This window comes from Aspergillus sclerotioniger, assembly GCF_003184525.1.
Source record: "Aspergillus sclerotioniger CBS 115572 chromosome Unknown BO94scaffold_13, whole genome shotgun sequence".
In the NCBI taxonomy this organism is placed as follows: domain Eukaryota; kingdom Fungi; phylum Ascomycota; class Eurotiomycetes; order Eurotiales; family Aspergillaceae; genus Aspergillus; species Aspergillus sclerotioniger.
This window is the reverse complement of record NW_020291003.1, coordinates 300,627-320,414: the sequence shown is the minus strand read 5'-3', so window position 1 is coordinate 320,414 and position 19,788 is coordinate 300,627. Positions and strand designations below refer to the sequence as shown.

At 52.2% G+C, this 19,788-nt stretch overlaps 7 protein-coding genes across 7 annotated transcripts; 6 read left to right on the top strand and 1 right to left on the bottom strand.

The window, feature by feature from the left end:
• The first annotated feature begins 3,801 nt into the window (after positions 1-3,801).
• Positions 3,802-4,385, top strand: BO94DRAFT_58303 (uncharacterized protein). Its single transcript, XM_025615526.1, has one exon. The coding sequence runs from the start codon at positions 3,974-3,976 to the stop codon at positions 4,286-4,288; it is 315 nt and encodes a 104-aa protein (XP_025467695.1). The 5' UTR covers positions 3,802-3,973; the 3' UTR covers positions 4,289-4,385.
• Positions 4,359-4,980, top strand: BO94DRAFT_58292 (uncharacterized protein). Its single transcript, XM_025615514.1, has one exon. The coding sequence runs from the start codon at positions 4,483-4,485 to the stop codon at positions 4,894-4,896; it is 414 nt and encodes a 137-aa protein (XP_025467694.1). The 5' UTR covers positions 4,359-4,482; the 3' UTR covers positions 4,897-4,980.
• Positions 4,981-5,928: 948 nt separating this feature from the next.
• Positions 5,929-8,310, top strand: BO94DRAFT_516206 (Zn(II)2Cys6 transcription factor; the record flags this gene model as incomplete). Its single annotated transcript, XM_025609952.1, has 3 exons — positions 5,929-6,605; positions 6,667-6,755; positions 6,887-8,310. The coding sequence occupies 3 exons, from the start codon at positions 5,929-5,931 to the stop codon at positions 8,068-8,070; spliced, it is 1,950 nt and encodes a 649-aa protein (XP_025467693.1). The 3' UTR covers positions 8,071-8,310.
• Positions 8,311-9,162: 852 nt separating this feature from the next.
• Positions 9,163-11,078, bottom strand: BO94DRAFT_465469 (amino acid permease; the record flags this gene model as incomplete). Its single annotated transcript, XM_025608118.1, is given in 8 exon segments — positions 9,163-9,247; positions 9,311-9,382; positions 9,449-9,778; positions 9,829-10,143; positions 10,196-10,403; positions 10,417-10,532; positions 10,576-10,976; positions 11,022-11,078. The coding sequence occupies 8 exon segments, from the start codon at positions 11,076-11,078 to the stop codon at positions 9,163-9,165; spliced, it is 1,584 nt and encodes a 527-aa protein (XP_025467692.1).
• A 798-nt stretch (positions 11,079-11,876) lies between these two features.
• Positions 11,877-13,016, top strand: BO94DRAFT_565775 (kinase-like protein; the record flags this gene model as incomplete). Its single annotated transcript, XM_025614512.1, has 5 exons — positions 11,877-12,001; positions 12,045-12,343; positions 12,389-12,466; positions 12,513-12,628; positions 12,671-13,016. The coding sequence occupies 5 exons, from the start codon at positions 11,877-11,879 to the stop codon at positions 12,974-12,976; spliced, it is 924 nt and encodes a 307-aa protein (XP_025467691.1). The 3' UTR covers positions 12,977-13,016.
• Positions 13,017-13,414: 398 nt separating this feature from the next.
• BO94DRAFT_556402 (Sec23/Sec24 family protein) lies at positions 13,415-16,686 on the top strand (the record flags this gene model as incomplete). Its single annotated transcript, XM_025613863.1, has 6 exons — positions 13,415-14,737; positions 14,784-14,881; positions 14,928-15,268; positions 15,314-15,751; positions 15,806-15,997; positions 16,052-16,686. The coding sequence occupies 6 exons, from the start codon at positions 13,415-13,417 to the stop codon at positions 16,684-16,686; spliced, it is 3,027 nt and encodes a 1,008-aa protein (XP_025467690.1).
• A 1,350-nt stretch (positions 16,687-18,036) lies between these two features.
• On the top strand, positions 18,037-19,240 carry BO94DRAFT_58113 (putative extracellular thaumatin domain protein). The gene has a single exon (XM_025615374.1). The coding sequence runs from the start codon at positions 18,347-18,349 to the stop codon at positions 18,875-18,877; it is 531 nt and encodes a 176-aa protein (XP_025467689.1). The 5' UTR covers positions 18,037-18,346; the 3' UTR covers positions 18,878-19,240.
• The last annotated feature ends 548 nt before the right edge of the window (positions 19,241-19,788 follow it).

Below are 19,788 nucleotides of genomic sequence, written 5' to 3'. Positions count from 1 at the left end.
TTCTTACGTTTTACCTTATGGGTCTAGATTGAGATGATGTGGGTGAGTCATACCATGTGCTTGGGTCTTGAGTATTTATTTGATGTATTTATTATAGTATACTTATTGGGTAGTATGGTTTTGTATGGATGATATTTAATGATCTATACATCGATAGGTATTCACTACACCCATTATATTATATCATATCATAATACAATATACCCAACACCAAAACCCACTCTACATACTTACTAGTATATAGTACCATACCCTAACCCAACCCAAGCAAGTCATACAGTACGTACCATCAAAATCGGACTCTCCGACCGGTGCCTCCGAATCTGAACCCACCGGTCATACCATTAGTCAAGGATACACCTATTGCAATTGGCAACTTCTGGGTTCTGATTGGTTGGTGTCAATATCCCACTAGACTTTATTAAAATTTGGGACCCCGCAATGGGTGGATTACTTGTACATATAGATACATATACGTACATGTACATATACGTGCTGTGGATGGGATGGGAATGTGAGGGATTAGTTAATTTTTTGCTACTGGTTATGTTTATGTTTATTGGGTTGGGGTAGATGGATGGTTGGATTGTTAGGATTGTTTAGATTATATTATTATTGTTGTTGTTGTTTACTGAAGATTCTTTGAAGATACGTAGTGATTAACTAGTACTACCAAGCTAGTACTAAGAACAAACTAAATCAGTGGGGAATGGATGGATGGATAGAAGACAGTGTCCGCCCGTCTACCTAATGCAGGAAATCGTGAATCGAGAATAAGGACTAACTAACTAACTAGCTTAGTCTACACCTACTACCTATCTACCTAACTACTTACTTGCTGCTTACTATGAGTAGTAATAGTAGTGGTATTTCCTACCTCGGTATGAAGTACGGAGTAATGAATTCCCATACCTTGATTATATTCCACTTCTAGCATTTCTTACACAGATAGGTATACAGGTAGACAGACAATCCAAGAGAATGTACCTAGGTACTAGGTAGGTAATCAGTAATTCCCACGCCCATCCCATCCGCATCCGGCTCTGCACATGCTACTAACCTAACCTACCCTAGTACATAGTACTTAACTGGAGTAGTAACCTTCTTAGGCTTAGGTAGTAAGTAACGTAACCTACATACGTTAGTGCATCCAACACACCCGGTACCCCACCGAAGTTCCTAGAAAGTAGAATGACCTTTTGACGAATCGAATCATTGAGAGAGGGTTGGTTAATTCTTCTAGTGGGTTATGCTTTATAATATGGTGTTGTTGAAATAGCTTCTTGGTTATGTTTACTATTCCTCTACTAAGGATTTATTTAGTACTGAGTGCTTGTTGAGAGTTGGGGTCGCATAGCTATTTAGGTGTTAGCTACTAGGTAACTTAACTACGGAGTACTAAGGTAGGTAAGTAGCTGCCTACAGCGCAGGCCCGGGTTCGGGTGACTTGCCTATTCTGATTGGAGTGGAGAGGTCCAGTTCGGTCAGGTGGTGGTTAATATACAGTACGTGTACTGTTTCATTCTTTATACTGCAGTGGATGGGTATAGATGGGATGGATGGTAGGGCTATATGTGTAGTAGTGGTGGGAGTGAGTTCTACGGTCGGAAGTATACGGATGCTTCAGTTGGTACTTTTATCACTTATGGAGTACGTAGTGTACTTACTACTTACTATAATTGTAGTTGTATACTTCATAGTGGAGATGTGATGGTTGGTGCAAGGTAAACAATGTATGGAGACTTGTATGAATGTACTGGACTACTACTGGTATGGTCCACGCTCCGTGTCATCTCCGCATTTACGCAAGGAGCATCGTCGCAACGGAGACTACATAGTATAGGTATAGGTATAGGCCAACTGTATAGAATCAGGGCAAAATGGCGGGGTAAGCAGCGACGTGGACAGACACACATAGTATTCAAGCATCCAGCAAGGAACATCATAAGTGAAGAGTAGTAACCTCCACTGAATAACGGGAACACCCTTCCGTAGATCCACTTGTCAGTTCCACTCCCGGATTCAAGATGGCGCTTTTAACTTTTGCGTGCATTGGTTGGGCTGGTTTCTGTCCGCGGTTTCTAACAGTAACAGTAATAGTAAAAGGATCATAGTAATGCCTCTGCCATGGCATGTACGTATACCCGATGCGGTAGGATATGGAGTGCAGATGGGGGGCTTCAAGCCATTCCGTGGGGTGGGGCGTGTTTGAACCGGCTCGCTCCATCGTGATGCTTATTTCCCAGCTGGTTATTATCTATCCGGGAGAAATGCTGGAGTAGTACCTATCACTCTGTCCTGTTTGTCCTCATGCTGATACTGGCACGAGGTTGATGGAGCTAGTGGTGTACCTGCCTGAGTGCCTGGCCAGACGTTTGACTCGTACGGAAGAGAAACCAGCAGAAGGAGAGAGTGTAGCGCAAACTCTCCAAACCGGTAATACGGTACGGAAGGTGTCCCCACTAGCCGCCCTCACCTGATGCGAGCCCAGCCGCCGCCGTCACAACCCGTATTGTTACTCCTCTCCAATCGGTCAGACCATCTGACCCTCATGATCCTCAAGCAGCAAGCTTAATCGCTAGAGCGAACACCCCCCCTGCGAGTCGCGGATATTTTAACAGGATGGGAAATGAGGCACGGTCGGACCCGGAGCCTAGTGGAAGGAATACGGCGCCAGAGCCTCTGAAGTCTGAAGCTGGAGCTGGAGCTCGAGCAGCTCAGCTCCACTTCCGAATTGGTCGCCTGGCAGATGGGGCGGAATCCCCGTCGCCCGTGAGGTCCAAGCCCTCGGAAACAAAGCCCCCCAATAACAACAATGGCTCTCGGTCGAGTGATACTGGCAACCCGTGAGGAGTCCATCTGCCAGGACCAGCCCGGCCATCCGTCGGTCGCGATACTCTGCACAGGTAGTACTACCAGCACTAAGACAAGAGGACTTCGCTAAACAGGGAAGGGGAGGGAACAGACCGTCCGCCATGACCTTCCACGACCATCAGCCCGTCCTGACAAGATCACAAACCTGCCAGATTGAATTTGTCGCATTTGATCACGGGGATACGTACCTACAGCAGCCAGCAGCCAGCAGCCAGCAGTCCTCCAGGCCATCCATTCCGTGCCTGTCTGTGGACGATTCTTTGCAGTCCGAATGTCCGTGCTGGCGCATAGGAAAAGATCTGGCCCACTTTCCCCAGATTGTTCGCTGAGGCCTTTTCTGACCGTCCATTCCTGCCCCTTCCGTAACGCAACAATATTATGCTCGGGGGCGACAATCCTCCTTAATTATCATCCGATCAGCCCTCCTCAGCAGTCCGGGGAAGCGATCGGGCGACCTGAAAGGCGTCAGACGGATCACAATGATGAATGCAGGGAGGAATTTGGCCTGTGGTGTCACTGCCCGAGCATCTGGCCATCTCCGCACTTGTCCCACGCCGGCTGATGAGACCCAAGACTGAGTCCACCGTCCAAGGTTGTCGTAGCGTGGGGTGTGGCGTCCAGCTGAGCCCGAGCCGTGTCATCCCGGCATGCAAGTAATACATAAGACCGACTAGAACGCTACGCCCCGTCATCACCACCGTCATCGCTTTTCCGTTCACCAGGTTCACCGGGGCTTTGCAAATCCCATGGGTCATGATTCAACGTGTCCAATGATGGCAGACAAGGAGTCAGGTCTGATCGTTTCGATAGATCGCAATCGTGTGTACGAAGTACATGGAGTCGGGCTGTTTACAGTAGATGAGGCCGGTTTCACCCCTTAGGGCCATGAAGTTAACGATACGAGGCATCCATCCTCCCTTGATCAAGATTCAAGCACCACCTGCGCAACCAGTGCGAGCCTACTCCTTCTGGACCTGCTTTCTGTTGGCATTGTGTCATCAGGACGGAATCGGGTTTCCTGCTGCAGTTCGCAATCAGGGTGACGAACTCTCGTAGCGACGCGGCCTGTACGACGGGGAAGGTTGGCAGTCAATCCGGTATGGGGTCGACAATAGCCTCACAGGATGGAGCAGATCCTCCACGCAAGCCAGTCGTTAGTCACTTTGCCCTTCGCTTCTTCCGGCCCTGCCAGCCCCTGGAGGGGCCGCCATTGCATTCTGGACGGGTCTGGGGAATCACCCACCGGCCGGTCGCCAACCGAAAGGTGCGCCCAGCACTCGCGAGCAACGAGGATCATCCGTCGGCGGTGGCCCCGGGTGCACCATCCATGCGTAGGAAGGTTCGAGGGTCTATTTCTCATTCGGGCACATTGCTTTTGTGCATCCACCAGAGGTCGACAGACACTAGACACTAGACACTAGGTAGAAGGCACTAGGCAAGTCGGTAGGAACGAAAATCAGGACCGAGAGGGAGGTGCAGGTTCTACTAGTGATTAGTGAAGGTTAGCATGGGTTTTCCGTTCGCTTCTCTGGCGTTTTTCTCCGTCTGTCGAGCAGCCAATCAGGCTGGGGAAATGGACAGGCTTGGCATTCCTGGCCCCCCGCATCCATGTTAGAGTTTAAAAAAAGCGCAGGCCGGACGGGATGGATGGATGCCCTACTGACCCTGTCGCTCCTCTTTTGCTGCATCCTCTTCCTCTTTCTCTTCCTGCTCCTCATTCCCGGTCGGTTTGGGGATCTCATCTTCTCTCGGGGCAATGCTCCTGCTCATTTTATCCGTGAGGTCATGACGCACCGGACGTCGAGGCTGGTATGTGCGGCGCAGTGGAAGCACGGCGAGGCTTGGCCCCGTCACGCCTTAGTTGTCCCGGTTAATTGCGAGGATTTTCTTGCGATGCATCCATCACAAAGTTTGCCTAGTTTGGATGCCCTCTTGACGGGGTCCACTTCCATGCCTCCAATCGCTCCCGACCGATGGAGCTGTGACTCGCAAGAATTATTATTATTATTATTATTATTATAATAATACTACATAATAATTACAATAATAATATTTATTATTATGATCATACCAACGGAATCCACGAGATTGCTCGCAAAGGAATTGTGGATGGTGATTTGATTAGATTATTGTTGGTGTAATTGTTCTGAGATGGGGATTGACACCCACGTCCGTCTGACTGCTCCAATGGTCCGTGTCGTAGGAAAGTCAGAATCAGAAATCAGAAATCAGAATTCCAAAGAATTCAAAGAATCCAAAGAATACTCCGCAGCCAGAAAGTACCACTTTGGGGGGGGGGGGGTGACTTGCCCTCTCTGGCCGGCCATTCAGCACAATAATACCTTGCCCCATCCCATCCATACCGACGACGTCCATACAATACGGATTGTCGGGATTATTCTTATTATTCATTCCTATGACTACGGCCGGCTCGTCCCTTGAATAATCAGAATCATCTGAAGACTGAATAGGCATCGTCGGATGCTATTAAATCGCCTGCCTTCCCCGATCCCCCATTCAGCCTCGTTTTGACAGAAGACTGACTGACTGACTGACTGCCCAGTGCTTCTCGGGGCCAATCCGTCTTCCACTAAAGCACAGCCAAGTCTGTGCCTGCCCCCCACTCCAATCACCACCTAATATTACTCTATAGGGAGATTTTATTATCCTCTCTCCCAACTACTACCACCACCACCACCACCACCACCACCACCGCTGAACTACTACTACTACTACTACACTACTACACTACTACTTACTCTCAGACAACCGTCTTTTTAAGCCACTGGTCTTCTCACCAATACCACCACTACCACTACCCCCCCGTCGCGGAACCATCAACACCGGTTACCCCTCCCTCTTTCTCCTCCTCCTCTTTCTCCTCGTCTTCTCCCTCATCACCCCCCAACCAACTCTTTCGCTCTTGTTCGCTCACCTTCCTTCCACCTCCACTACCACCACCACCTTTCCTCCCCCCTCCTCCCCTCCCTCCTCGTCCTCTTCTGCCTACTCCAACAACCACCTTCCACCTCAGGTTGAGGTGCTTATGGGCCAATGTTGTCCATGCACAAGACTCATACCTATGTGCTTCCTCCCTCCAACAACTACAACGTGAACCATCACCACCACCTGCCTCATGCCATGCCGCCGACCAACCAACCTGCGGAACGTCGCGACTCCACCCGCTCGGTGATGTTGGCGGACATCCCCGCTCTCGCCGACTGCCCTTTAGTCGACGACTCATCTCTCTCCCACCGCAACAGCATCAGCACCACCGACGGCTTTTCCAACGATTCGCCTGTCTCGTGGGATGGCGACGGCCCCTCCGATCATTCTCCCGCTGCCGAGGTCGACGTCAAAATCCAGGACGGGTCGCACCATCCGTTTGCCACGACCGCAATAACTTCACCCAAAGCCTTTCGCTTCAACGTGATCGCATCCCACGGGATGGAGGCCGTCATGGGCGAGGTGACACCCAAGATCGAGGAGATAGACGATGTGGACGAGTTGCAGAGTATTAAGCCCGTGGGAGTGGAGACGATGGCCCATGCGAGTTCTACCCATCCGGATTCCACGGCTGCTCCCGTCAACGTCCCACGGAAACGTGGACGGCCACGCAAACATCCGCTGCCAGCGCCCGGGGGTCAGGTCAAAATCACCAAGGGTCGATCCAAGACGGGTTGTATTACCTGTCGCCGGCGAAAGAAGAAATGCGACGAGACCAAGCCAGCGTAAAGCTCCCCGTCCTCCCTCGCAACGGTCGCAGAGGTTAACTTTCTTTCCGTTCCGCAGGTGTCTCAACTGTCAGAAGAACGCCGTCGTCTGCGAGGGCTATCCGCCGAAAGAAATCTGGAAGAGTGGCAAGCAGAAGCTTGAGGATGGTAAGTCTTCCGTGGGACCATCGTTGGTTCTACGTGGCTGTCGTGCGTATTTACTTTTTCCTGTTGTTCATCCCACACCATCCAATCACCGTGGCTCTCTGTCCGAGGTTTCTGACTCCCTGGTGTCACAGCAGTCCGCACCCAGAGCATGGTTGCTCGCTCCCTGCCTCTGCTGATTGACGGAATCGAAACCGAGATCGACCGGCGTTTCCTGGATCACTTCGTTTACAGCTTTAGTCGCGTCCTGACCCTGATCAACGATGACTCCAACCCGTTCAAGGAGATCCTCCTTCCTATGGCCACCCAGCACCGGGGGTTAATGCACTCTCTCATGTGTCTCTCCGGGTCCCACCTATCGGCTCTCGATCCGGAACCAAAGCTGAAAGAGCGGAAGTATTACCATTTCCATCGCGCCATCAGAGACCTCAAGGAAAACATCACCACATCCTCGGGGGCCGTGCAGGAGCCTGAACTTCTAGTGGAGGATCCCATTATTGCATCCACTATTGCTCTCAGCCTGAACACCATCTGCGAAGGGGAGGTCAACGGGGAATACCGGCCACACATGGATGCCGCCCGGTTCCTGCTCACAACGCAGGCCCCGCGGAACGAGAAGTTCCGGCAGTTCATCGTCGAGTTCTTCCAGTACCATGATGTCTCCAACTCCATCACTTCGCTGGATCGCCGCCCGGCCCTTCAAGGTGGCCTGCGGTTGCCTGACTTTGTGCCACATGCACAGGCAGGGATGTTCCTGGGAGTGTTCGATGGCCTATTCAACTACATTTCCGAAGTGACTCGGATTCGGGACCGGATCCGACAACGGTCCAATGAAGGGTATGAGCCCGCTGTTGACTACCAGATTCTGGGTGATGCTGTCTCCATCGATTCTGCCATTCGAGCCTGGGAGACGTCGTATGCGCCCAACACTCCGAATTACTACCTGGCGCAGCTGTATCGCCAGTCTACTTGGGTGTATTTGTACCGTACCATTCGACCGTCACGACCTAGTGAGAAGATCGCACAGGTTGTAGATGACGGTCTATCTTTCCTGGACCAGTTACCTCAAGACGCAGGTGCCTACAGTATTGTGCTGATGCCGCTGTTCCTCCTGGGATGTTCTGCATTCGTGCCCCGTCAGCGGGAGCGGATAAAAAAGGGCTTTGAAACGCTCAAGGCCTACTCCAACCTTCGCAACATCGAGCCCGCCTTCAAAGTGGTAGAGCGGGTATGGGATGTGATGGACACGAAAATAGAAGAGAGTTGGGACTGGGAGAAGATTATTAACGACATGAACATGGATTTCCTTATTACCTAGGCTGCTTCTTGCACCCTTGCATGTTTCTTTCTTACTTATTCCGGTTGCATATTCACCAGTTCCTGGTGGTCTTTTCTTGGTTCTCTGAGCCGTTTGATGTATGTATCTTTTTCTTTCTTCTTTCTTCCATTTCTTTCTTTTTCTTCATCTACCGAATGGCGAAAGGGCAACAGGACCGAGGGTGAGCAGCCCCAAACGCGAGAGACGAACGGGCATGGCGTCAGCGGGCATGATAGGGGCACAGTACCGTATACCATTTACAAAAAGGGACACTGGCCGGTTGGAATTGATTTCGATGTACTTATATATGACGGAGTACGTGATGATGAGTCGTGATGATATTCAATTCATCTATGTATAGGACTTGCATTGTATATACTATCAGTATGACATCTTTCAATTTATCCTAAACCATATCACATCCATATCGTGACCACAAATTACACACTCTATCATACTCTTCCCTAAGTATTCACCATTTCCTTATCTACGAATATGCAGAAAGATATATACTCTGACCCTTTCCCTAGCTGCATCAAACTATTGCCCGCCAAATGTCAAATTTAACTTTGGATTGACACCGGCACACTTGTCCGTGTACCTGACATTCATTCCTTTCTTTTTTTTATATATCCGGTAATTACTTTTTCCCCCTCCTAGACACCAGTCAATCCTTGCCGCTTGGTGTTCGGTTGGGTATGTATCTGGGAGATAACAGACAGTTTTGCTTTTTTGGGAAGGGAAATGGTGATTGAGATCGTCGGGGGTTGGGTTGGGTAGATATCTAGGGATTTAGGATGGGTGCCTGATTTAGGGACTATCTGGGTAGGGGGTCAGACTATGGTAGTTGGGGGTAGGGGTTGGGGTTGGGGTTATCTCTTTCTACTTCGATTGTTTGGCTCTTGTGGGTTGCATGGAATAGGGGATGGAGAGAGAAGGTAGATAGAGAGGGTCTTTTGGTCTATTCGTTAAGGATCAAGTGTTTGGAGTTGTTAGGGCGGGTGAGTTAATTAGAGCCAGAGGGGACTTTCGTTGGCCCTTGGGGATGGTGGATGGGTTGGTTTTGCAGGAGGGGCGCTTCTGTAGGGTTGGTCACTCCATGGTTCCGTAACCGGTACCTGGTTCCTCGGTTGGAACGGGTTGGATGTCGTCTGTTGTTCGGGGGCCGGTGTATCTTCTGTTTTTTGAAATTGGGTTAGGATGCTTCTCTGGTGAGTGTAATTGTAGGGAAGGTACTCACCCCCTCGCAGCAACCCACCACCAGATTAATGCGAAGCCGGCGATGAAGGTCCCGACGCAGATGCCGTAGTTCCTGAGTGGCCAATTAGTGAAGAACTTCTAAACCGTGGGGAATGGGGTTCTGGAGGTAGTGAAGTACATGTTGGAAACTGTCACTGGCACCGTTGGCGGGAAGAACAGCACCGAACTGATAAACAACACCCACAGCACCGAGATCCAGTTGATATAAGGTCCCCATCGTCCCAGGGTGAATGGTCCTTCAATAAACTTGACTTGTTTTCGGTAGATCTGGTGCGCTAGTATCACAGACACGTAGGATAGGTCCAATGCGGGTGCGGTGATGCTGAAGATGGCGGTGGCGGTTTGAGTCGAGCCGATGGCAATGCAATTCAGGCAGATGCTGAAGAGGACGACGAACCAGACAGCGTTGACGGGGGTTTGGGTGTAGGGGTTGATTTGAGAGAGGAAGCTGGATCGGCCTGTTAGTGGTCTGGTTTGCTTGGTTATAGGGGAACGTACGAAGAAAATGGCAGGGCTTCGTCACGAGCAAAGGCGTAGGCCATTCGGGTATCGGCCAGCATGGCGGAACAGCCGGTGAAGAATTGAACGAGAATTGCTAACCCCCACATGGTTGAACCGCCTAGCTTACCCCCAGCGTTTAGGAAGATCTGAGCAGCTGGAAGGCCTGTTGGTGTGTTCAGGATACCCTCAAAGTCGGTAAGACAAAAGCACAGGGACACAGTCAAGATCCAGCCAAGGATTCCAGACACGATGACGGCAGACTGGATGGCCATGGGGCCTAGAGCGGCTGCGTTGTGGGTTTCTTCGGACATGCTGTGCAGTGGTCAGTAGGAGTGGGCTATCTAGTAGAGAGGCGCAGGCTCACTGTGTGGTTCCATCGTAGTCTGTCATTGTCCATGCAACTGAAATAAACCCCAGCAAAAATGAGAATACCTTGGATCCCCATCCCGATCCATCAGTGAAGCGGGTGAAGACCCATGTAGCTGGCTGCTTGTCGGGGGTAAACCATAACAGCACGAAGCAGATACAAAAGGTCGCAGCGACTGTCTGGTCAGTACGTTCAATGCTTATGGCTTGGTGACATACTGTTGATTGGGGCAAACCAAAGGATTATCCGATGCAACGCTTTCGTCGTCATAGAGCAGATCACACCCAACACGCAAAGCAATATCACTGACAAGAGCACTGTATCCGACGCAGATCTGATCTTGTCAGCTGAGTAGGCAAAGCATAGGGGCGACCTACGGTGTGTACGAGTATTTTCCATCCACGAGCTCCGAGTTCATGCTGGCGCAAGCAAGCAACATTTGACTGACCGTATAGGCGACGCTCGACACACCTGCAGTCTGCCCGAGAAGATTACACCATCCCTGTACCCAGGAGAAGATGGGCGCATGCTCGTCCGGGACCACATGCTTGGTGACAAAGTACATGCCCCCAGCCGTAGGATACGCAGAGACCAGCTCCGCTACTGAGCTTCCGATGCACAAGGCCATGCAGGATCCCACGAACCAACACCACACTGCTGTGGCTGGTCCCCCTGCAGCCAGGGGAGCACCGAACGTGGCGGGGACTGAACCTAATATGCCCAAGATGGAAATGGCATAGGACACGGTGGACCATTTGGAGAATTCCCGTTTCAATTCCTGGGCTGTCAGACTTGCTGATTTATACACACGCGCGGGCTATACCTGTTTGTAGCCAATGCGGGCCAGGAGAAGCTCGTCATTGTCGTGGATGGTGGCCATCGCACTAACACCGTCTTTGCGTCCCTGGGTATAGGCAGACTATATAAACTGGTATGGATGAGGAATATCTTCCAGGATAGATCTTTAGTTGTCAGATGGTCGATCGTCCCCAAGTCACTCAGCGCATGCGACTCACCTGTCTAGATCCCGTCAAAGAGTCGGTGAGAAACCCCGCAAAGTCCGACGCGAACTGCCAACAGCTGCGTGACGTTCTTGGATGGCAGTTTTGTGAAGACGATGACTAAGTACTCCAATTATATGATCAAATTAAAAAAGGGACTAGGAATTCAGCATTGAAAGGACCGTGGAAGAAAGAAGTGGCTGGGGTGAAATGGAATCATCGTCCAGCCTTATCGGGCCGGGCTGATAAGTGCAGCAAGGGAGGCCATCCGAGCATGCAGGTTACACACAGCCAAAGATGCAGCAAAAGACCCGAACATTTGGAGATAAGACTCGGGGCATTTCTTGTTCATTTCATTGAGAGATGGCTTTCATCTTTTCGGGTGGAAACCTGCACGTGAGATAGCCTCTATCAAAGTGCTGAAAGGCATGGTTTTGAAAGTATCCAGATAAGAAGAACATGGGATGCTGAGGTGAAGAAATCGAGAGGATGAAGAGGAAGCCATCGTACCGAAGAACAGGAGAATGGGGTCAGGTGATCGGCATGCCGTAAGGGGGATGCCGGGATACTTCAGCCTCAGCTCGGCTGATACATTCTAGTCCCAGACATTTATAAGCTCTTCCAATCTTGATACGAGTCGAGGAGCTTGGGGCAGTTAACCTGCAGTCAGCTAAATCATGTCGCTGCGCATCGGTCAAGTGATCTACGGGAAGAGAGCAAGTTATCAAGTGATGGAGCCATTGAAGAGCCCAACAGTCTTCAAGGCCAAAATTCTTTCAGGATCGGAGATCAATCAAGAATGGTATGATCTCCAGCAAGGTTGAATGTTTTCAACATCTTCCAAGGGCAGTGATCAAGACAGCCATCGGGGATCTCGAGCGGGCTGCCTTGAGACGTGAGTACAACACTTATCAAATCAACGCCTTTTCCTCGAACCGATACATCCGAACCATGTATGAAGCCATCGGCCCCATTGAAACCAGCAATTTGGATGCATCGTCGCATCTTGTGTTCGAATACATGGACACTGTTCTACGAAAGGTTCCATCAGATAAAGTCCGTGGCACCACCTTACCCCGGAATATATCACAATCCGTCCTCTCGGCCCTCGAGGTGATGAGGTCACAACGGAGAGTCCATACTGGTAAGAATCACCTTCGCACCACTTAGCTTCTAGCTAATCGTTAAGATGTGAATATCAACAATGTACTCATTTCCGATCTTAATGGGGATTCGCCCGTAGTCAAGCTCGGGGATCTAGGAATGGGTACGACCTCCAACATTCCTATCGTGAATGTAACTTATTGTTGTAGTGATGCAGGATGGATTTGATGAGCAGCGGCTTCAAAGCCTTCCGTCCCGGGCACCCGAGGTTTGGCAAGGCCATGGCTGCTTTCATTCTTCAGACGTATGGTCAGTTGGTGTTATGGTGAGTCAACCCCATGTCTAGGCGGCTAGGCTAATCCAACAGCTGGCGCAATGGGCTTCCTGGAGATATATTTTTGGAGCGCGCGACAAGATCATTGAAGAATATCCCGAGGCATACTGTATAGCGAAACTCATGGCCCTTATCGGGCCCCTCGGGGATCCTACCGATCAATACGCACCGAATTTTGAGCTAGCTGAGCAGCTCCTTTCAATGGATTTTGGTCCTGAATTCGGCAAGGTTATCAAAGTGGGTAACTTGCGCGATGAACTGCGGTCCGTTGCGAATCCGCCAGTGCCAACGGAACTGGTTGATTTCATCATCTATCTCCTCACAGCTGATCCTGATTGAAGACCGAGTGCTTACGATGCTCTCCACCATCCGTACATTCTATAAGTTAGAACCAATCGATAGGTAGAAGTGCCTTATAGCAAACGTCCAATATAGCTACGAGCGTCAAAGATAGTCGGGAAGAAGTATCCGGAAAATGTATAGAGATGTCCGGCGAGCGAAGACAACCATTAGCGCAACCTTGATGACATAAACACGCGCTAGGCCGAGAGGGGCAAGCGGCCAAGGCCACGGTTTCTCGTCGGAAGCGTGGACTGGAGAGGTGGTCAGTTGCGATAAACAGCCTCACATACCCCTATCTTGGATCAACCCCTCTCTGTTGTCCTCGAGGAGGATTCAGTGATGGTCCACGGCTGACTGGGCTTTCTCCGCCGCCAATCGATCCCTCTGCCCCCTGTCCACATCCGTTGATTCGCTACCCCCGCGTTATGAAGCACTATGGCCGACCCGAACATGTATCACTCCTACGGTCAGGCCCCGGTGCCTGGTGAGAACCCCTCGGATCCCAATCGAATGGCCTATCAGGCCTCCCCGCAAGGCTATCCAGCTGCTGGTCTCCCTCCCGGTCCCTCTCCTCAGCCCGGAGCTGCGTACGGAGCCCCTGCCCCTAATCAACAATGGCCGGCCTACGGCTCTCCACCGGCACAACAACCTCTACAACAACCACCGGCACAATTCGCATACCAGACGCAACCGCAGGCTGCCATGGGTGCTCCTGTCGACCCTGGGATGGCTGGATTAGCATCCCAGATGAGCGGATTGGGAATAATGGGAGGTGAAGGAGGAGCAACCCGGACGACGAAAAAGAAGCATCGACACGCGCACCACGAGATTGCCGGTGCTTCGGCCTCAGCCCCGCAACCCTTCGCGGCAGCACCTCAGGATCCTATGCAGCCAATCTCGCAGTTCCTGAACACCGGCTTGAACCAGGCCCCCCGTCCCATCTCCCCCGCCGCTGGCATCCCCGCCCCCGTGAACCCGGCCCTGGGAGGCGGCGAAGGTGCAGTTCCGACACATGGGAAGATCGATCCGGAGCAAATCCCAAGCATTCCCCGGTCTCGTGATGTGCCTGCGCAGTACTATTTCAACCATGTTTACCCGACGATGGAGCGGTACCTTCCACCACCTGCGGCGATCCCGTTCGTCGCCCACGACCAGGGCAATTCGTCCCCCAAATATGCGCGCCTCACCTTGAACAACATCCCATCCACCTCCGACTTTCTCTCCTCAACCGCACTACCCTTGGGGATGGTTCTGCAGCCGCTGGCGCGCCTGGACCCAGGCGAGCAGCCCATTCCCGTGCTCGATTTCGGTGACGCCGGCCCTCCACGATGCCGCCGGTGCCGAGCATATATCAATCCGTTCATGTCATTCCGCTCGGGAGGAAACAAGTTTGTTTGTAACATGTGCACATTCCCCAACGATGTGCCGGCGGAATACTTTGCGCCGCTGGATCCGTCCGGATCGCGCGTCGACCGCATGCAGCGTCCGGAGCTGATGATGGGAACCGTGGAGTTCCTGGTGCCGAAGGATTACTGGAATAAGGAGCCTGTGGGTCTCCAATGGCTCTTCCTGATTGATGTCAGTCAGGAGTCGGTGAACAGGGGATTCCTGAAGGGCGTGTGCAAGGGGATCACGGAAGCGCTGTACAGCGAGGAGCCATCGGAGGCCGATGGCGAGACCCCGGCCAGGCGGATACCGGAAGGCGCCAAGATCGGTATTGTCACCTATGATAAGGAGGTGCACTTTTACAATCTGAGTGTAGGTCTGAATTTCCGCTATGATGATACTCTGCTTACAGTTCCAGGCACAACTCGACCAGGCCCAGATGATGGTGATGACCGATTTGGAGGAGCCGTTCGTCCCTCTCAGTGAGGGACTGTTTGTGGACCCCTACGAATCCAAGTGCGTTTTCTACTCGACATTGAGGTATGCGACTAACATGATGCAGGAATGTCATTTCCGCCCTGCTGAAGCGCATTCCGACCATTTTCTCTCATGTCAAGAACCCACAGCCAGCCTTGCTGCCCGCCTTGAACGCAGCGTTGTCGGCTTTGCGGCCAACGGGCGGTAAGATTGTGGGAACCATCGCCAGCCTGCCCACTTGGGGTCCCGGTGCTCTGTCCCTGCGGGACGACCCCAAGGTGCATGGGACCGAGGCGGAGAGGAAGCTGTTCACCACCGAGCATGCGGGATGGCGAGAGACGGCCGGCCATTTGGCCGAAGCCGGCATCGGCGTCGACATGTTCATTGCGGCACCGAGCGGAACGTACATGGACGTTGCTACGATCGGTGAGTCGTTCGCGCGCGATCCCTGACTTCTGCTAACGCTGGCAGGCCACGTCCCTGAGGTAACTGGCGGTGAGACCTTCTTCTACCCGAACTTCCACGCACCCCGCGATATTCGCAAGCTCTCGCAGGAATTGGCGCACGCGGTCACGCGGGAGACGGGCTATCAGGCCCTGATGAAGGTCCGGTGTTCGAACGGACTGCAGGTGTCCGCCTACCACGGCAACTTTGTGCAGCATACGTTCGGGGCCGATCTCGAGATCGGTACGATCGACGCCGACAAGGCTATTGGGGTGGTGTTCAGCTACGACGGGAAATTGGACCCGAAGCTGGATGCTCACTTCCAGGCCGCCCTACTGTATACGTCGGCCGATGGCCAGCGTCGGGTGCGGTGCATCAACTCCGTGGCCGCGGTCAATGAGGGCGGCATGGAGACGATGAAGTTTGTAGACCAGGACGCAGTGGTCAGCATGGTGGCCAAGGAGGGTATGTTTGCTACTTGCTACTCTGTCGGGTGGGTCGATGCTAACATGACTACAGCGGCTTCCAAGACCCTGGACAAGTCCCTCAAGGACATCCGGGCGAGCGTTTCCGAGAAGACGGTGGACATCTTCAGCGGATACCGCAAGATCTTTTCTGGGTCACATCCTCCGGGACAATTGGTGCTGCCAGAGAACCTGAAAGAGTTCTCCATGTACATGCTTAGTCTGATCAAGTCGCGGGCTATCAAAGGTAAGATTACTGTTGACTCACCGTCGGGGAAACACGGCGACTGACTGCATCTAGGCGGCCAAGAGGCGTCGGACCGGCGCATTCACGACATGCGGATGTTGCGGTCCATCGGGTGCACGGAGCTAGCGCTGTACCTGTACCCCCGCATCATCCCGATCCACAACATGCAGCCGACGGACGGATTCCCCAATGAGCAGGGCCAGCTGCAAGTGCCCCCGTCGCTGCGGGCCAGCTTCTCGAAAATCGAGGAGGGCGGGGCCTACCTGGTGGACAATGGGCAGCAATGCCTGCTGTGGTTGCACTCGCAGGTCTCACCCAACCTCCTCGAGGACCTGTTCGGGGAGGGGCAGGGGTCGCTCCAGGGGTTGAGCCCACAGACGTCGGCGATCCCAGTGCTGGAGACACATTTGAACGCGCAGGTGCGCAATTTACTGCAATATCTGTCGACGATCCGGGGATCGAAGGCAGTGACAATCCAGCTGGCGCGTCAGGGACTGGACGGTGCCGAGTACGAGTTTGCGCGGATGCTGGTGGAGGACCGCAACAACGAGGCACAGAGCCATGTCGACTGGCTGGTGCATACCCACCGGCAAATCAACCTAGAGCTGGCGGGGCATCGGAAGCGCGAGGACACAGCGGGGGAGGGGGGATTGACCAGCTTGGCCGGGCTGCGAGCGCCGTATTGGTAGGAGATGAGATCTTTGGGGCGCTGAGAAGGGGAGGGGAAAGGGAGCAAGACGTTCCAGAAGCGGCAGTGACTTACAGTATACCACGGTTGAGCGTTGAACAGAAACCCAGAGGGTCTTGCAATTGCAATGAACGCCCAGGAACAGGCAGGATTCGCGAACGGAGTAACAGCGTAGAACGTAGACTGGAGGCGGGGCAAGCATATCTTTCCGGGTTGGGCGAGGCAGACGAGGGGCGCCGGTCTCGAAGTCTAGACTCGAGCCTCGTCATGGGCGATGAGGATAAGGTCGGACTAGGCTCGGAGACTAGAATTAGTGGACGCTGCCAATGGCTTTGGCTGTGGGCTGTGGGTTGTGGAGCGGCACAAAGAGCAGCGGATAATGGATTAGTACACAGTAGTAGTCTGGCTTTCGGAGGGGCGGCGAGCCCAGCAGCAGTTGACCTATGGAATGGCTCCATGAGTTCTTTTCCATTTGCCATTCTTTGAGCCATGACAGGGTTTGGCAGGATCCAGAGGTCGGGACTCGGCTTCGGAGCACGCAGTCCGCCACTTCGGTTGTCTTCCGGCCACGCACTGTATACAACTAGACAAAGTGGTGGATGGTATTGCCACGGCTTCGGACCACGGGGCCCCGAATAGACTTTTTCACGCCCAGGGAAGGCAAATCGAGTGGAGCAAGCAAAGAAAGGATGTCACGGAGAACCAGCTGCCAGACCGAAACAGCCCGTTGAGGGGGGGGAGCAGAAGAGGGGAGAGGATGAGGGGGATTATTGAGGGCCTATTTTTGGGATCAATATGACGGGGAGGAGAGATTATTGTCAATACGGAGTAAAGACGGAATACTGTGCAGTGCAAGGAGAAAACAGAGAACAAACCGGAGAAAAGGGAGGCACAAGTACCGGTCAGGTACCCATCCAGTCGACAGCTCGAGTCCGATGCATCCGATGGTGATGCAGGCGCTGTCAGCAAGTCCTCAGCAGCATCAGTAGCAGCAGCAACAGCAGCAACAGCATCCATCAACAGCTGACCAGATGCCGGTGAAACTTGACAGACCAACGCTCGGCCATCCATCTCGTGGCGTCGGGAACAGATGCTCTCCACCCGGGCCCAAAGGGCTCGTCAGGGACGGCCCAATCCACGTCAGTGGCCATGTGGAGCAATGCTGGAGACTGCTGGACAGAGTTTTTACCCCTGCGCCTCTGGCGGGGGTTCGTTGGATTGGAACGGTCAGGAACCGAGTTACAGGATTGCCGGGTGGTGCAGTTGGAGAAGAATGACATGGTGGTGGAGAGTGGATGGAGTGGATGGATTTGCCTTGCCGCTGGGGCCCAAATGTCTATATAAGGCGGGTTCGCTCCCCGTCGTTGTGCTTCCTCCTCATCCAGCATTCCACTGCCTCACACACTCTCTCTTGTTCAGCTTTGTCTGACCTGTCATTCTCTCTTTGATCTCGTCTGTAGATCAGACCTTCCTTTAGGACAATCGTCTTCTCTCTTTTGGACTTTTGTCTCACCATCCTTGCTGTCTTTTGACATAAAACCATACTTACAAGCATCTGCTTTGCTATCTCTATCTTTCATCCTCATCTTTTTTACTACCACAAGTCAATCTTGATTACTTTTCAAGAAGTCAATCCTTCCAAATCAACAACATCAATCAAAATGCTTTTCAAGACCATCCTCACCGCCGCTCTGGCCACCGTCGCCACGGCCCTCCCCCACAACTTCCACGTCCGTCGCAACGAGACCTCCTCTGCCGGCGGCGTCGACATTCTCAACAACATGGATTCTACTACCGTCTACGCGTGGTCTGTTTCTGATAGAGTCAGTAACATGCATACCCTTTCTGCGGGCGGTGGTAGCTATTCCGAATCCTGGAAAACCAACGACGACGGCGGTGGTATCTCCATCAAGCTGTCCACCACTGAAAGCCAGTCTGATGTGCTTCAATTCGAGTACACTCAGTCCGGCAGCACCATCTTCTGGGACATGTCTTGCATCAACCTGGGCAGTGACTCGGCCTTTAGCAAGTATGGCTTTACTGTTTCGCCTTCCGAGGAAAACACCGACTGCCCGACTGTCACTTGTGCTGCGGGCGAGACTGAGTGTGCCGGTGCTTACAACCAGCCTGATGACAACGAGGCTACTCATGGTTGCCCCATTGATACTCGGTTCACTTTGACTTTGGGTTAAGCCAAGTTCTCTCCCCAAACTGTCGTCATTCTTGTGGGGTTGAGTTAGATGTGGAAGTACAGTGATTTTGATACCTTCGTTGCTTTTTGTATAGGATTGGATTGGACTTGCCTCCTGGATGAGTTGCACATATACACTCTCTTTCTTCGTTGTCTTCGGTTCAATTCGATAGATGAATCGAATCGATGATCTGCTTGCTGTGCTATGCGGTTATGGATGTAGTGATTTGATATCACATGAATTATGCTAGACTTGTTACTTGACTTGTTTGTACTTAGGAAAAGTATCTACTTTCGAAGTATTCATTCCTTTATCCCCATCCTCCTAGTTACTATGTACTAACACCACGCACCCAACCCAACCTCACCCCCTACAAAAAATCCCACCTCAAACCTCCCACTAAGTTCTGACAAGTCAAATCAACCCCCAAAAACGCATGCAGGTACTCCGTACTTACTCATCACACAAAATCAGCCACCCACCACCCATCTACCTACCAAACAATAATCCCAAACCTAAAGCCTAGTAAGCGGCAAAAATTGAAAACGGAAAAAAAAAAAGAAAAAGAAAAACGCAATGAACAGTCAGCCACAGTGGGGCTGGGCTGGACTAGGCTGGGCGCCCCCCACTTTATCCGATCTGGGTTGGTGGAAGTGGAGATTGGCTGGGCTGGTCTCTTTTTCCCTCTTGTCTTTCTTTTGGTGAATCAGTGTCTTACTGCGGGTGGGATTATTGTTTGAGGGAGGAGGTATATAGGGGTTGATTACTGTCCTATGTGATGCTGTTATTCGTACTCGTAGTTTTCATATCTACAAGATACGAATAAGTAGAGTGACACAGTAGTAAGTACAGTAGGAGGATTGAGGAGAAGGAGGAGGGGATGGTATTGGGCGGGGTTAACATCCCTCCAT

Excerpts from the sequence above, each read along its gene's own strand:
- BO94DRAFT_58113 (XM_025615374.1), top strand. The coding sequence starts at position 18,347 with ATGCTTTTCAAGACCATCCTCACCGCCGCTCTGGCCACCGTCGCCACG.
- BO94DRAFT_58303 (XM_025615526.1), top strand. The coding sequence starts at position 3,974 with ATGGGGTCGACAATAGCCTCACAGGATGGAGCAGATCCTCCACGCAAG.
- BO94DRAFT_58292 (XM_025615514.1), top strand. The coding sequence starts at position 4,483 with ATGTTAGAGTTTAAAAAAAGCGCAGGCCGGACGGGATGGATGGATGCC.